At 36.7% G+C, this 17,942-nt stretch overlaps 1 protein-coding gene across 1 annotated transcript in view; it reads right to left on the reverse strand.

Moving 5' to 3' along the window:
- The window catches only part of DARS1 (aspartyl-tRNA synthetase 1), an 82,914-nt gene that overhangs the window by 64,427 nt on the left and 545 nt on the right, over window positions 1-17,942 (reverse strand). Inside the window, exons 2-3 of the mRNA XM_001155169.7 lie at window positions 16,273-16,330; window positions 12,144-12,236 (exon numbers count right to left, since the gene is read on the reverse strand). Coding sequence (XP_001155169.1) covers window positions 12,144-12,236; window positions 16,273-16,330 — 151 coding nt within the window. The remainder of the gene's footprint in view (window positions 1-12,143; window positions 12,237-16,272; window positions 16,331-17,942) is intronic.

Below are 17,942 nucleotides of genomic sequence, written 5' to 3' on the forward strand. Positions count from 1 at the left end.
TCATCTCTTCCTGCTGACTTTTAGCTTGCTAAGCCCCCTGGATTCATTATTTAGATAATGTACCTTAACTTCCTAATATCCAACCTTAATATTTTCCTTCATGATTTGTATTAATCAATTAAGATCTCAACGTTCTGAAGTATTTTCCACTTATTGCTTCCCCTGAAATGTTCCTGCATAGATTTAAGTTGAAGTTATTTTGGAAGTGTAAGTAAGTTTTTAGGAAGAATAGTGCTGAAATAATTATTTTGTGCCAGTGCCTTCCACATGGTATGTATAAAATTTGAAAGGAATGACAGACATTCCAATTACTCTTTCAATATGCAGACTTATGCTCATATGTTTCACTCTTGAAAGAAACTAATTTTAAGCATATCATCAAGGTAAGAAATTTCTCCTTGCTCCTATTTAAAACACTTCACTTTAGGGATGTTATATATAAACCTACCACAAGGAATCTGATTTTCATTTTAAAAAATGTCTGAAACACTGCCCTTAAGGAAAAAATATACAGGCTTTTCTTGTTTTGTTTTTTTATACGAAGAGACTCTTATTTTTGCATTATAGGATTCTAAATGTCATACTTTTGACACTAGGATTTTGACACTTCCATTTCCTTATTCACAGTTTCTCAGGGCTTTGCTCTACTAGAAATTGCCACTATGAGTTGTTTCTTGAAGCCCAGCTTTAATATATTACTCCTGGGGTTAAAGCACGCAAATGATCCCAAGTAAGTCATATTTATTGATATGATTTTTCGTACATAAGATATAGGAAGAAGAGGGTACTAGCAATCAGGGTTTTTGCAAATTCAGAGCACAAGATTTTATTCTTAAACACAATCTACGGCCGGGGGCAGTGGCTCACGTCTGTAATCCCAGCACTTTGGGAGGCCAAGGTGGGCGGATCACCTGAGGTCAGGAGTTTGAGACTAGCCTGGCCAAAATGGTGAAACCCCGACTCTACTAAAAATATAAAAATTAGCTGGATATGGTGGTGCATGCCTGTAGTCCCAGCCAGCTACTTGGGAGGCTAAGGCAGGAGAATCACTTGAACCTGGCAGGTGGAGGTTGCAGTGAGTTGAGATCGTATCACTGCACTCCAGCCTGGGCAACAGAGCAAGACTCTGTTTCAAAAAATAAATAAAGATAATCTACATTGGCAGAAATAAAAAACACTGACAATCACTACTGACAAGTGTCTCAGTACGTTTTCTGTTGCTTGTAACAGAGTATCTGAAATTGGGTAATTTATATGGAAACAAACTTAGTTTTTTAAAGTTCTGGAGGCTGGGAAGTCCAAAGTTGAAGGGACACAACTTGTAAGTGCCTTCTTGCTGGTGGGGACTCTGCAGAGTCCTAAGGTGGCAGAGGGCATCAAGGTGAAAAGCTGAGTGTGCTAGTTTAGGTCTCCTTATAAAGTCACTAATGCCACTCCTGTGATAATCCATTCAAGAGGGTAGAGCCCTCATGACCCAATCACCTCTTAAAGGCCTCACCTTTCAACAATGCCACACTGGGGATTAAGCTTTTTTTTTTTTTTTTTTTTTGAGACAGAGTCTCACTCTGTTGCCCAGGCTGGAGTGTAGTGGTGCGATCTCAGCTCACTGCAACCTCCGCCTCCTGGGTTCAAGTGATTCTCATGCCTCAGACTCCCGGGTAGCTGGGATTACAGGCGTGTGCCATGATGCCCGGCTATTTTTTGTATTTTTAGTAGAGATGGGGTTTTACCATGTTGGCCAGGCTGGTCTTGAACTCCTGGGTTCAAGTGATCCACCCTGCCTAAGCCCCTGAAGGTGCTGGGATTACACATGTGAGCCACCGTGCCTGACCAGGATTAAGTTTCAATATAGCATGGGAAAAATAACGAAACCATGGCAGCAAGGATGTGGAGAAAGTGGTACTGTGACATACCTGTGGGAATATATTTGAATACAACCTCTTGGGAGGATGATCTAGTATTAGAAATTTTAAAAATGCATATGCATGCCCTTTAACCCAGCAATTTCATTTCTATACACCCATCTTGGAGAAATACTACCTCGTGTAGATCTGTAACTAGTTATCATGGAAGGGTTTCCAAGAAACACTGTTAATTATTTTAAAAAGTTGAAAAATAATATGTAAAGTATAACAAGACATATTAAACATACACACACCCAAAATAAAACAAACTGTGTGTGGGTGTGTATGTGCACATACGTGCATTATAAAGATTTGGAAAGACACAGAACAAATTAAGAATGAATAATAAAAAAAAGAATGAATAGAAAAGGTTGGGGCAGAGGATAGGTAGTACAGAAGAAAAAAAGGAGTATCATTATTTCTGTATTCTTTTAAAGATTCGTGTGCAAGTATTAATGTATTATTTGAGTAACTTACATTAAGTATTATAACTTAGAATAGAATTTTCCAGTTAAAAATGATGAAGACCAGATTATAAATGCGAAATTCCACAAAAAGTAAGCTAAATAAGCACTATACTAAAAAAAAAAAAGCCACCTGCACCTTTGCCAAATTGAGTTTATTCAAAGAATCTAAAAATGGTTCAATGTTATAAAATACATTATTGTCACTCACTGCAATTACATAAAGTTGATTCTTGTTATTTATAGAAGTTATGCTCTGTAAAGCTGCCACAATACTGAATTAGGGCATACTGAATCATTGCTCCTGAGGGAAGTTTAGGGTTAGGTTTCTTCACGCTTATGGTCACAATATTTTTGCCAACTGATTAATACATAACCTTATTTTGTGTGTGTTTCTGTTTAAAGATACCTTAATATATATTGGTGAGCCATTAACACTTAACTCATGGCCAAGGGCACTGTAACTCATGCCTAAACAAAGCATATCTAAACACAGGTATTTTCTTCTTAAGGGAACAGCACAGTCTTCTTGTGCTTCCGAACTTTAGAAACATTTGAGAACCATACTTGGGGCCATTTTAAAAGGCAAAAGCAAGCTGGGCACAGTGGTGCATAACTACAGTCGCAGCTACTTGGGAGGGTGAGGCAGGAGGATTGTATGAGGCCAAGAGTTGGAGGCTGCAGTGCGCTACAATCATACCTGTGAATGACCACTGTACTCTAGCCTGGGCAACATAGTGAGACCCTGTCTCAAAAAAAAAAAAAAAAAAAAAAAAAGGAGCCCATTAAGCATCTTCTTGGACCACAACAGAATAACACTACAAATCAATAATGAGAAATTCTGGAAACTATATAAACACATGGAAATTAAACAATATGCTCTGGGATGACCAGTGGGTCAATGAAGAAATTAAGGAAATCAAAAAATTTCTTGAAACAAATGATAATGGAAACAACATGCCAAAACATATGGGATACAGTGAAAGCTGTACTAAGAGGAAAATTATAAGTATCTACCTAAAAAAAGAACCTCAAATAACCTAACAATGCATCTTAAAGAACTAGAAAAGTATAAACTGAACCCAAAATTAGAAGAACTAATAAAGATCAGAGCAGAAATAAATGAATTTGAAATAAAGGAAACAATATAAAAGATCAATGAAACAAAAAGTTGGTTTTTTGAAAAGATAAACAAAAATGACAAGCTTTTAGCCAGACTAAGGAAAAAAGAGAAAAGACCTAAATAAATAAAATTAGAGATGAAAAAGGAGACATTACAACTGATACCATAGAAATTCAAAAGATTAGTGGCTACTATAAGCAATATATGCCAATAAGTTGGAAAATCTAGAAGAAATGGACATTTCTAGACACATACAACCTACCAAGATTGAACCATGAAGAAATCCAAAATCTGAGCAGACCAGTAACAAACAACAAGATTAAAGCCGTAATAAAAAGTCTCCCAATAAAGAAAAGCCCAGGACCTGATGGCTTTACTGCTGAATTCTACTAAACATTTAAAGGACTCACACCAATCCTACTCAAACTGTTCCAAAAAACAGAGGAAGAGAAAATACTTCCAAACTCATTCTAAGAGGCCAGTATTACCCTGGCACCAAAACCAAAGATAGATCAGAAAAAGAAAACTACAGACCACTATCTCTGATAAATACTGATGCAAAAATCCTCAACAAAATACTAGCAAACCAAATTCAACAATACGGTAAAAAGATCATTCATCGTGACCAAGTGGGATTTATCTCAGGGATGCAAGGAGGTTCAAAATATACAAATCAATCAATGTAATACATTGTATCAACAGGATGAAGGACAAAAGCGATATGATCATTTCCAACTGATGCTAAAAAAGCAGCTGATAAAGTTCAAATCCCTTCATGATAAAAACCCCCCAAAAACTGGGCATAGAAGGAACATACCTTAACATAATAAAAGCCATATATGAAAGACACACAGCTAGTATTGTACTGAATGAGGAAAAACTGAAATCCTTTTCTCTTAGATCTGGAACACGACAAGGATGCTCATTTTCACCACTGTTATTCAACATAGGACTAGAAATCTTAGCTAGAGCAATCAGATAAGAGAAAGAAATAAAGGGCATCCAAATTGGAAAGGAAGAAGTAAAATTATCCTTTTTTGTGGATGCTATGATCTTATATTTGGAAAAACCTAAAGACTCCAGCAAAACCTATCAGAACTGATAAATTCAGTAATCAGTAAAGTTGAAGGATACAAAATCAACATATAAATGTCAGTAGCATTTTTCTATATGCCAATAGTGAACAATGTGAAAAAGAAATAAAAAAAAGTAATCCCACATACAATAACCACAAATAAAATTAAACACCTAGGAATTAACCAAAGAAGTGAAAGATCTCTGAAAACTATAGAACACTATTGAAAGAAATTGAAGAGGAAACACAAAAAATGGAAAGATATTCCATGTTCATGGATGGGAAGAATCAATATTGTTAAATACTACTCAAAGTAATCTACATATTCAGTGCAATCCCTATCAAAATGCCAATGACATTCTCCACAGAAATAGAAAAAAAAAATCCTAAAATTTACATGAAATCACAAAAGACCTAGAATAGCCAAAGCTATGCTGAGCAAAAATAATAAAACTGGAGGAATCACACTACTTACCTTCAAATTATACTACGGAGCTATAGTAACCAAAAACAACTTGGTACTGGCATAAAAACAGACACACAGACCAGTGGAACAGAAGAGAGAATCCAGAAGCAGATCCACACATCTACAGTAAACTCATTTTTGACAAAGGTGCCAATAACATACATGGGGGAAAATAGTCTTTTCAATAAACGGTGCTGGGAAAACTGGATATCCATATGCAAAAGACTAAAACTTGATCCCATCTCTTACCTTATATAAAAATCAATCACAATGAATTGAAGACTTAAATCTAAGACTTTGAACTATAATACTACAAGAAAACATTGGGGAAACCCTCTAGGACACTGGTCTGGGCAAAAATTTCTTGAGTAATACTCCACAAGCACAGGCAACTGAAGTAGAAATGGACAAATGGGATCACACCAAGTTAAAAAGCTTCTGCACAGTAAAGGTAACAATCAACAAAGTGAAGAGACAACCCACAGAATGGGAGAAAGTATTTACAAACTACCCATCTGACGAGGAATTACTAACCAGAATACATAAGGAGCTCAAGCAACTCTACAGGAAAAAAATCTAATACAATTTTAAAATGGGCAAAAGATTTAAATAGACATTTCTCAAAAGAAGACATACAAATGGCAAAAAGGCATATGAAAAAGTGCTCATCATCACTGATCTTCAGAGGAACGCAAATCAAAACTACAATGAGGTATCATCTCCCTCCAGTTAAAAAGGCTTATATCAAAAAGTCAAATAACAAATGCTGGTGAGGATGTGGAGGAAGGGGAACCCTGGTACACTGCTGGTGGGAATGTAAATTAGTACAATCACTATGTAGAACAGTTTGGAGGTTCCTCAAAAAACTAAAAATAGAGCTACCACATGATCCAGCAATCCCACTGTTGGGTATATACCCAAAAGAAAGGAAATCAGTGTATCGAAGAGATATCTGCACTCTCATGTTTACTGCAGCAGCATTCACAACAGCCAATATTTGGAAGCAACCTAAGTATCCATCAACAGATGAATGGATAAAGAAAATGTGCTACATATACACAATGGAGTACTATCCAGCCATAAAAAAGAATGAGATCCTATCATCTGCAACAACATAGATGGAACTGGAGGTCATTTTAAGTGAAATAAGCCAGGCACAGAAAGAGAAACATCGCATATTCTCACTTACTTGTGGGATCTTAAAATCAAAACAATTGAACTCATGGATATAGAGAATAGAAAGATAGTTAACAGAGGCTGGGAAGGGTAATAGGGGTTGAAGGCAGGGGGTCCTGGGGAAATTAATGGGTACCAAAAAAAAAAGAATGAGTAAGACCTAGTATTTGATAGCAGAACAGGGGGACTACAGCCAATAATAATTGTACATTTAAAAATAACTAAAAGAATGACTGGGTGTCGTGGTGGCTCACACCTGTAATCCAAGCACTTTGGGAGGCTGAGGTGGATAGATAGCTTGAGCTCATGAGTTTCAGACCAGCCTGGGCAACATGGCAAAACCCCATCTTTACAAAAAAAATGAAAAAATAAAAAATAAAAATTAGCTGGGCGTGGTGACATGTGCCTGTAGTCCCAGCTACTCAGGAGGCTGTGGGAGGATGGCTTGAGCCTAGGAGCCACAGGTGCAGTGAGTTGAGATCACACGGCTGCACGCCAGCCTGGGCCATACTTGTCTCAAAAAATAAATAAAATTTAAAAAATAAAAATAATTAAAAGAATATAACTGGATTGTATGTAACGCAAAGAATGCTTGAGGGGATGCATACCCAATCTTCTATGATGTGATTATTACACATTGCATGCCTGTTTCAAAATATTTCAAGTATCTCATAAATATATACACCTATTATGTACCCCAAAAATATATACACCTACTATGTACCCACACAAAGTTTTTAAAAGTCCTTTTTTAAAAGGCATAAATGTGGCATTAAAGAGACTGTGAAAGGGACGCTTATTTACAGTATGAGAGCTGAAACAAGAAGGCAGAACATTACTGTGTTTGACTTTAATTGGGAATGTGTGTACTGGATGACGCAAATACTCTGCCACTCTGCACATGTACAGGTCTGGCATGACTGAGAATGACCACAAAAGTGCTGCAAGTGTTCTGGGGTTATAAATACATTTTAGCCAGTAGGTGAATTTGCGAATACGCAGTCCACGAATAATGAGGATCAACTACGTTAAAATTTATTTTATTACACAGAAAATTTCCAACAAACACAAAAGCAGAGTGAATAGTATAATGAACCTCTCTACATATACATCACATAACACAATTATATTTTGAAGGGAAGAAATGCTAGAAAAAGGTCTGATAAAATTCAACATCTCCTCCTGACAAACAGAAAACTTGGCTGGGAAACTACTTTTAATCTACTTTTTAAAACTTTGCCATTTATTTTCTAATGACATTTTATGTAGAACCTTAAACTCAAAATCATTCATTTAGAACCGGAATTTCTGCTCTTTCAAAAATTCTTCATTGTGTGAAACCCTGAAGTACTAGAGAACCTACTACTATTGCAAAGAGAAACAAGAAATGAGATACAAACATCTGAAAGAAAAGGACATAATGATCATCATTTGTAATGCCTCTCTTCGCCTCAAAAAACTGAAATGCAAACAGACTTGGAGAAAATTATTTGTTCTTTTTTAATAAAATAGGAACAGGGCAAGAACAAACAATATATAAAAGAAGTTCAAAATAGTTAACATATCAGGAAAAGAAGTTTAATCTAACCAATGACTGAAACACAAATTAAAGCAACAATGGATAAACCTGAACTTTACACAAATGAGAAAAATATATGTAAAAAAATATAGCCGTACTATGAAATACTATGAAACCATTAAAAAACAATGATGCGGCCGGGCGTGGTGGCTCACACCTGTAATCCCAGCACTTTGGGAGGCTGAGGTGGGTGGATCACAAGGTCAGGAGATCGAGACCATTCTGGCGAACACAGTGAAACCCCGTCTCTACTAAAAATACAAAAAAATTAGCCGGGCGTGGTGGCAGGTGTCTGTAGTCCCAGCTACTTGGGAGGCTGAGGCAGGAGAATGATGTGAACCTGGGAGGCGGAGTTTGCAGTGAGCAGAGACTGTGCCACTGCACTCCAGCCTGGGTGACAGAGTGAGACTCTGTCTCAAAAAACAAACAAACAAACAAAACCTATACGCACAGACATGAAAGGATATCCAAAAGATAAAGAAAAGTGCAAGTTATAAAATAATACAGAGTATTATAAAAATTTTAGCTCAAACACACATATACACTCACATTGACCCTCAACTTCCTCATAAAAACAAATCTGAGGCTGGGCACAGTGGCTGAAGCCTGTAATCCCAGCACTTTGGGAGGTCGAGGTAGGCAGATCACCTGAGGTCAGGAGTTTGAGACCACCCTGGCCAACATGGTGAGACCCTTGTCTCTACTAAAAATACAAAAATCAGCTGGGCATGGTGGCGCATGCCAGTAGTCCTAGCTAAGGAGGCTGCAGTGAACCGAGACCACACCACTGCACTCCAGCCTGGGTGACAGGGCAAGACCCTGACTCAAAAAAAAAAAAAAAAAAAAAAAAAAAAGCCCTCATCTCTACTAGAAATACAAAAATTAGCTGGATGTGGTGGCAGGTACCTGTAATCCTAGCTATTTGGGAGGCTGAGGCACGAGAATTGCTTCAACCCAGGAGGCAGAGGTTGCAATGAGCTGAGATTGCCTCACTGCACTCCAGCCTGAGTGACAGGGCAAGACTCCACCTCAAACAAACAAACCAAAAAAACACCACAAATCTGTAAAGAAGGATTACAGTCAGTTTTCCACTTTATACCTGATTTAATTCTATAATGCTTGAGTATTTAACAAAAAATGGTTATTACTTTTATAATCTAGAATAAATTTTTCAATTTTGCAAATTAAAAATATTGTAAATGATCATGTAGAGCTACATAAAACACTGATACAGCATATGAACTCACTTTTGTAAAAGAAAAAGTATCAATTTTTGTTTAAAGCAATTTCTATCATTTCAAACTTTCACAGTGTTTTTATTCTCTTGGGAGCAGAACAAGTGAATTACACTTTCTGCTTTATTCTTTAGTTTTTGTGCTGTTTGAGTTTTAAAATAGTGCAATTAGCATTTAGCCCCTCCAAAATTCCCCAATACCCATAAATAATTTATTTTTTTGAGATAGAATAACAGTTAATATACTAATAAAAAGTGCTATGAAATTCCTCAATTAAAAACTCTTAAGAAAGTTTTAAACCGTTCAGTCTGTTCATAACATTGACACTCATAAATTCTCCCTATCCGCCCACCATGATTAGCTCATATCATCAATAAAGTCCTTACACCTTGCAATTTGTTTCATGTTTTGAGGCAGGAGGCACTATCAATTAAGAGACTAAAATAATTTGTCACAAATGGAAAAAAAAACACTAGCAGATGGTACAGGAAGAACATTCTCAAATCCGAAAATCTGCAATGTTTCGAAATCCAAAAACTTTTTGAGTGCCGACATGACTCTCAAAAAACATGCTCATTGGAGCATTTTGGATTCCAGATTTGGCATGCTCAGCCAGTAATGCAAATATTCCAAAAAAAAAAAGAAAAAAAAAAATCCAAAATCCAAAACACTTCCAGTCCCAAGTATTCTGGATAAGGGATACTCAACCTGTATATTTTTTCACTTACGTGATGCTTCATACTTACATGCTGATCTCAATTAGAGTGAGCTACTGGACAGCAAGAACAAGACCCAGAAGACAATGCTCTATTATATGTGTATAAAACACCTGTTTTATTGATCTATTATTCGGTAGGGTTCTTATTATGTGTTGTGTACCAAACAAAGCAAGAAAATAAGCAGTAGCACCTTCCAAGAGCTGACAACAGGAAATAAGACACACAAAAAACTACAATGGAAGGCAAGTAAGTAACTGTCATGCTCATTAACATGACTCAATTATCGAAGGCTTACACTGCACCAAGCATAGAGCTAAATACTTTATAAATATTACTACATAACATCTTATGAGCTAGGTATTAATATATACTTGTTTTAAGAGAAGACACTGAGGATTGGAAAGGTTATGCAATTTGCGTAGAGTAAACAGATTGTAAGCACAAATCCAGGATTCAAAACACATCTGTCTCACTGAAAAGGTCTTATTCATAACCACTGGGAAGTATCACTCATGAGTTTTAACTGTTAAGAAGAAACAGACATGGCAGTCGTAAAATAAAGGGATGGGTGTGAAGGGAAATATTCTTGGTTCAGGCTTACTTGTAGCATGCATTCTATCTTTTAATTTGCTAAATTACTATGTTTAGGAAAAAGTGCCCCATTTGGACAGAACAAAGGCTCTCAGTATAATGGGAGAGAGACGAGTAAATGAAGGATTATAATACAATGTGACTGACTATTGGCAGAATAAATGGCCCAACCTTTCAGGAAGGCAAATCAACATTATTTGAAAATTTAAAACTCCACCAGTACTCTTCTCAAAGTCTGTCAGTATTCATCAGGGGAGGATACTGAAAGAATAGACAAACTCTTAACAGTGGTGGCCCTAAGAGTGAAATGTATGTATAAAGTGCTGGAATTTTAAAAATAATGGGCATGTATTAATTCTACAATAAAAAAATTATAAAACACAATTAAGAAATGCTCTATCAGCTGGGTGCAGTGACTCATGCCTGTAATCCCAGCACTTTGGGAGGCCAAGGCGAGAGGATCACCTGAGGTCGGGAGTTCAAGACCAGCCTGGCCAACATGGTGAAACTCTGTCTCTACTAAAAATGCAAAACTTTGCCAGGCATGGTGGCGCATGCCTGTAATCCCAGCTACTTGGGAGGCTGAGACAGGAGAATCACTTGAACCCTGGAGGCAGAGGTTGCAGTGAGCCGAGATCGCAACACAGCACTCCAGCCTGGGTGACAGAGCAAGACTCTGTCTCAAAAAAAAAAAAAAAAAAAAAAAGAAAAGAAAAAAGGAAAGAAATGCTATATATCATGGGACATATTAAATACTATAGAAGCAAAGTAGAATTTTTAAAATAATGGGCATGTATTAATTCTACAATAAAAATATTATAAAACACAATTAAAAAATGCTATTATCATGGGACATATTAAATACTACAGAAGCAAAGAACTCTGCTAAAGAGACGGAGATGTCTTAGAAAGCTTCTAGCTTCTGTTTATACTCCACCAATTACTATGAGACTTTGGGTAAGTAGCTTCATTCTGAACGTGTTTCCTCATTTATAAAGTGGAATAGGAATGCTTGTTCTGCCTACTTCACAGACTTGCAGGGATGATCAAATGTGAAAAAGTATGAAAAGTATAAAGTTATAAACTAATGTGTCAATTGATATTTTTAGACAATTCTGAACACTACAGTAGGCCAATTTTCTATAAGGAACAGAGGTCTGTCTAAATGATCCTAACGTTTCTTCTCTGTTGTTGAGGCTAAATTTTTAGCACTGTCTGAAAGAACTTTCTATGATGAGAATATTCTGTATTTGTGCTGTCTGTCCAAAATGGGAGCCGTTAGCCACATGTGGTCATTAAGCTCTTGAAATACAGCCAGTGTGATGGAATTACTGAATTTAAATGTAAATAGCTGCATGTGGTCAGTGGTTACTGTATTGAATTGCCCAGTCTTATCTTTTGTTCACTTCTCTCCTCATCTAGATAATTACAAATATAAAAATATTAACAAACGGGAAGTTTCTCAAAAACACTCTTCACTTAAATAATTAAACTTTACTATTTTTTTTCAATTTTTTTTTTTTTAGCTACTCCTTCTCCAGCTGAAAATAATTAAACTTTAGAGCAATGCTAGAAAAGTAGCTTGAAGTCTTAGATTTCATCAGTCTTTAGGGTCAAATTATTTGTAAGGATGTTTTATAGGAATCTAAAATTGATTAACCATGGGTTAATACTTTACAGTGACTTTTAAGAAAGAAAAGTTACATGTTTTTGTTTTGTTTTTAAAGATTTACTTTGGTCTGTGAGGAATATGTAAGACAAAAAATTCGGAGTCCTTACCGAAAGAGCTTTAATAATGAAACCAATCCTACCTTTAGCTCTGCTTGTATGAACTCTTGCACGTACCCAAACAACTTCATCAGCTTTTTGTATTGTCAAGTCTCTAACCCGAACCAAATCTCGATCTGTAATAACAGTAAACGATTTTTATATAGTAAAATAATTTTTAAATTCAGAATTTACAAAGAGATCATAATTATTTTTGACAGCTAGCATAAGTACTTGGAACCATCCTGAATAACTCTCAATCTTTGACAACACTGTCTTCTCTATCATGTTCCATATGCAATTTGCCTCAAGTTTTGTGAACTGTGCTTTCTAAACATATTTTTAAAATCCGTCTATTTCTCTACCATCTTCACTGCCGCCATACTAAACCAAGCTATTGTCTCCCACCTAAACTACAGCAATAGCTTCCTAACTGCAATCCCTGTGTCCCCTTCTAATTCAGTCTCCTTTGAAGTCAGACAGTTTCAAAATGCAAATCTGAACACTTCAATGACTTGTAAGGCCAAACACAGCCTATCCTGCCTAGGACATGGAACTTTTGCCTGCCTGCCACAGTACCTAAGTCAGCTAGTCTCTGCCAAGTCTGAACAGTCGCAGTATCCTATTCCCCAGGACACAGTGACTCTAACTGAGCTAATGAAAGTCTTTCTCTGGGACTAAATATACAGATGCTGGGAATGAAGCTCTCTTTCCTGGGATTGCTGCGCTGACACGGTGCAGGCCCAGGGCTGCAGCTTTCACCTTCCCTGCTATGTTTGCAGGATTCGAGAAGGAGGCCAATATCCTAAAGGAAACAGAGCCAAAAGCTGGAGAGAGAAAGGCCTGTAGATGCTTCCTGAGCCCCAAGATCCAATCATGCTTGATGTCATCTCATACATTTCCCTATCGAGCCTTTTGGCTGTAAGTAAGCCCCAACTATTATGCTCCTAACACTAAACAAAATACTACATTCATCTAGAGTTCCTAAACAGGAAAACAGCTACAAAACAATTGTTATGTAAAGATGTGTATACAACGCAACATTCAACAATCATTTTTGCTACTCTTCTAAATGCAATCATTTGATTAGAGAAAAACATTTAAGTATTAGTTAAACATAGCAATAGACATGACATTACAATATCGAGAATACCTTTTGAGACATAAAGTCAAATTATAAATACTGTATGTCTTACCGAATTTGTCTAAATGTATTTATAATTTGCCTATTGAAGAAAAGATGCAGCTGCAGAGAGAATCTGATTTACAGGAGAATAAATAACACGGTTCTCATAGCCAAAAGCAAAGAGAATGAAAGAGGAATTTTAAAGCCACTGGCATCACAAGAGGATTTCTGCAAAACACTGCCAACAGACTTTATGAGTTAAGCCAACTTCCAAGTCTGCTGTGTAAACTCAGGCAAAAGAAAGCGTGAAAGAGAAAAGACAGACACATCAGCAGAAGATTTTAAAAGGCAGATTTGAAAATGCCAAGACTGAAAAAGCAATGGCTAACCAAGCAATCACAACTCAAAACCACACAAAACAGAAAAGCAGAAGTCTAAGAGATATGTGATAATTAGGATAATTTTACTAGCACTTTGGAAAAGAAAAAGGGTAATGGCTCTTCTTTCTTGTGGCATGGCAATTAACTAGCATAGGGGTTCTCAACCTTTAATACACCCGAACATACCCGAAGCCCATGCCATACTCACATCACTATGACTGGCTAACCAGTAACAACCAAGGTAGTAGGATTTCAGTTTGAAAACTGCACTTTTAAGAGTCACGGGCATCAGAGTGATTAATGCAGAGAAATGAAAGCAGATGAGAAAGGAAACCACCTTGAGCAAAGAATTGGCATTTCTGCAGAGGTAAAACCAAAGGCCGAATTTTACATACATAGGTTATCTTTCTCTCTAAGTGGAAGAACGCAACTGTCTGTGGATTTGCCAGCAAAAGAAGAACAGCAATTATGTTAATGGCTGCTTTGGGCCTATGTTAAAGACCTAAACTCCAGTGAGCTTCTTTGTGTTACAGCTCAAGGAAGTACAGTTGAGAAAGACACCTAACCTGAAAACAAAGTCTCAAGTGTCTCCTCTTGCTTGCCCTGGCAGAGGAATATCATCCCCTATACTCTATTGCTCATAGTCTATTTTACGTAGGTTGAGCATTCCTAACCCGAAAACCCGGAATGCTCCCAAATCCAAAACTTTTTGAGTGCTGACATGATGTTCACAGGAGATGCTCATCGGAGGATTTTGGATTTTCAGATTAGGGATGCTCAAGTGGTAAATATAATGCAAATATTCCAAAGTCCAAAAAAATAAATAAAGTCCAAAACACTTTTGTGGTCTCAAGCATTTTGGCTAAGGGATACTCAACCTGTACTCAATTACTTTATTTCATCTTTATGTTTTGAAAATGATTTTCAGAAATTTTGGCTTTGTTTTTTTTATTTTTTATTTTTTTGACAGGGTCTCACTCTGTTGCCCAGGCTGAAGTCCAGTGGTGTGATCGTGGCTCACCGCAGCCTTGACCTCACAGGCTCAAGTGATCCTCCCATCAGCCTCCTGAGTAGCTGGGATAAAAGGTGTATGCCACCATGCCTAGCTAATTTTTTTACTTTCTGTAGAGATGGGGTCTCACTATGTTTCCCAGGCTAGTTTCAAATTCCTGGGCTCAAGTGATCCTCCCAACTCAGTCTCTGAATTTTGGTCTTTTATTGTATTCTTTCCCAACAAGCCTGGGAAAGAAAAGTGATTTTGTGATCATGTGGCAAATCAAATATAACAATAAAATTAACCTAAAGGTGTTTTATTTCCAAAGCATAATATTCATAGGCAGCCCTCTAAACTGGAAGGAGTGCTTCCAATGGGCAAGAATGTAAACGTCTACAATTACTGCACCAAAGAGTGAGAGACGTAATTTGAAGTGTCTACCAAAAGAAAAATTACTGTCAAATAGTTAAGTAAGACAAATCTGTTGAAATTACATATATAAAATAGAAGTAAAAGAAAGGCAAACATTTATAAATAAAAAATCTACAGGTCTGAGAGAAACAACATTGAGTCAGGTCAATTTCAAAGAAATATAAGGCCGGGTGCGGTGGCTCACACCTGTAATCCTAGCACTTTGGGAGGCTGAGGTGGGTGGATTGCCTTGAGTTCAGGAGTTCGAGATCAGCCTGGGCAACACAGTGAAACCCCATCTCTACTAAAATACAAAAAAAAAGCGAGGCGTGGTAGTGTGCGCCTGTAGTCCCAGCTGCTCAGGAGGCTGAGGCAGGAGAATTGTAGGAACTTGGGAGGCGGAAGTTGAAGTGAGCCGAGATCATGCCACTGCACTCCAGCCTGGGCGACAGAGCGACCCTCTGTCTCCCAAAAAAAACAAAAGAAATATAAAGATGCCAACATACACTAACAAAAAAGAGCGGTTATAAGAAAAGATAGACTGAGGTCTAAGAATAATTAATTTCATTCCCAGACACTAAAGCTAAGAGTAAACAAAATGGAGTGGGGGTGGAGGCTTTAAAACTCAAATCATAGTACTGCCAAAGAAGCCAGAGAAGATGTAAGATGGAAGGACCCATGGACTCTAGGGTCAGATGGCCTTTGGTTCTAATCCCAAGTCTGGCAGACTCTGTGTAAGTCAAGTTTCTTATCTTTCAACTTTGGTTCCTTACTTTTCAAGGATGCTGTAGAGAATAAGTGAAAATATAAATGGGAAGAGTCAAGCAAAATAGGAATAAATAATAGCTAAAAACAGTCAGAGAAGTAAAGTTGTGGGGGTTGGGGGAAGTAAAAGAGGTAGCTTTATTAAAGCATGCAAAAAGGCTACATGTGATGAAGGCAGTTATTATTAGCCACTCTCCTATCTCCTAGACAACATCTTACCTAATAATTTAGGAATATTTAAAAAATATAATCTACCATTTAAAACATACCATTTAACCTACAATACCTAATAACATTTTTTTTTCCTTTTCTAGAGTTGGAACCCTAAACTGACAATGTTTACACAGGGTTATGACATCTACTTGGATTATTAATGTCATTTAAGCTTTTCAGAATTATACCTTCAGATTTATGCCAACCTTACTTAAAACTTCATGAAGAGCTTTCCTGGAATTAGAAAGCAAAAAAGCTTTATTTACTGTCACATAGCTACTAACCTGGTTTTTCTTGTGATTGTATCATTGAAGATATTCCATATCTCTCTTTAGCATAATCCTACAAAAAAAGTTTTTTGCATCGTGACTTTTTATGTAAACACTAAGAGCACAGTAAACACATAAATACTAATAATAGAATATAAAAATGAATTTAACTTTCAGGATCATTTTATTAATTCAGAAAGTCAGTAGTTTCATAATGTGGAAATCTGTCATTCATTTACATATGTACTCTACAGAAAACAGAAAAGTACTGTTTCTGGTTAGTTTGTTTTAAAGATCACCACTCCTAGATGGATTTACCATACTTAATAACATTCTCAGATAAAATTTACACATATGTACAACACATCTTAACTACCTTCTTCAAAAAGATGAAACTACTTCAAAGCAGGGACATAAATTTCCTCTGTGAAGGGAGTAGGATGAAGTACCACAGTTTTATTAACTTCCTATTACAGGAAGAAATGTTCAAAGAGAACCAACGTTTTGGGTAAGCTTTCTGAGCACCAGATGTCCACAGTTTTTAGAAACTGGAGATGCTGGGTATAAGCTAACTACAACTTTCCTTTTGTAAAACATCATCAAAAAATTCACCAGCTTCCTGTTTCTAAAAACCAGCTTCAGGATACCAGGTTACAGGAGTTTGACACTGACAATATAATAATATCAAATTTCTTGTTACAGATTAGAGTTAGGAACAGGAAACAGAAGACCTAGGGTCCAATCTGTTAACAAAATATACTTATTAAATAGATAAGTGGCCTTTATTTCAATCTTACTTTACCTCTAAAATGATCTAAGATTCTTCTAGCTATAAAATGGCATAACTCTGCCACAATGTCTACCTTGTATCTAGACCTATACTATCTGTAAGGGTACACTGATAGTTTATGTAATTAAGCAGATTAAGGGTACACAAAAATAATTGCCCTAGTTTTTACAAGGTAACTTAAGATCTGTATGAAACAATTAAGTTTCTGTCACTTTACAGCTACCTGTTGGAATCCTCTCCTTTAGAGCAGGAGGGTGCTGGATTTTGTGTTTACACCAAAATAAAACCAGACATGTTTAAGGCGCTTACTGAACAATTTAAAGAAAAAGATAACCCTGGCCAGAGTAGAGAGATACAGTCACACAATGAAGCCTGAGGGCAACAGAAGGAGATTAAATTGTGTGAAGGACAAAAAAGTTGCATTCATAATTAGTACTATTAATATTTCAGTGACTCTTCCTCATTTAGTATTCTAAGATGACCTATTTCTCATGTTGCTTACCACAAACTCAGAACTCCTTATAGAAAAATTAGGGAGCCAGACGGAAATTAAGGCTTAACAGTACTACAGCACACATAACTTGTAGGATGGTTTCAAACTTTGATTTCTGAAAAGCACCGAAGGATCACTGGGTGTTATGAATTATCCACGTGATTTGGGGTCACTTCACCTCAAATGCATTCTCGGTAACTCCTATTACCTACCTTACCGGGTCACTGAGAGGGAGAAAGTAAATAAAAATGACATGTGTTCTTTAAAGCTGTCACATGGGAAATGGTCATTAAACATATTGGCAGATGGTTTTGCTAAGTACTGTCATTACTTGCTAAAGCATTAGGAACACGAGGGCTGAGTACATATCGATTACTAGTGCTTATTAAAATTTTCCCAGGG

Source organism: Pan troglodytes, chromosome 13 (assembly GCF_028858775.2).
Source record: "Pan troglodytes isolate AG18354 chromosome 13, NHGRI_mPanTro3-v2.0_pri, whole genome shotgun sequence".
NCBI lineage: Eukaryota > Metazoa > Chordata > Mammalia > Primates > Hominidae > Pan > Pan troglodytes.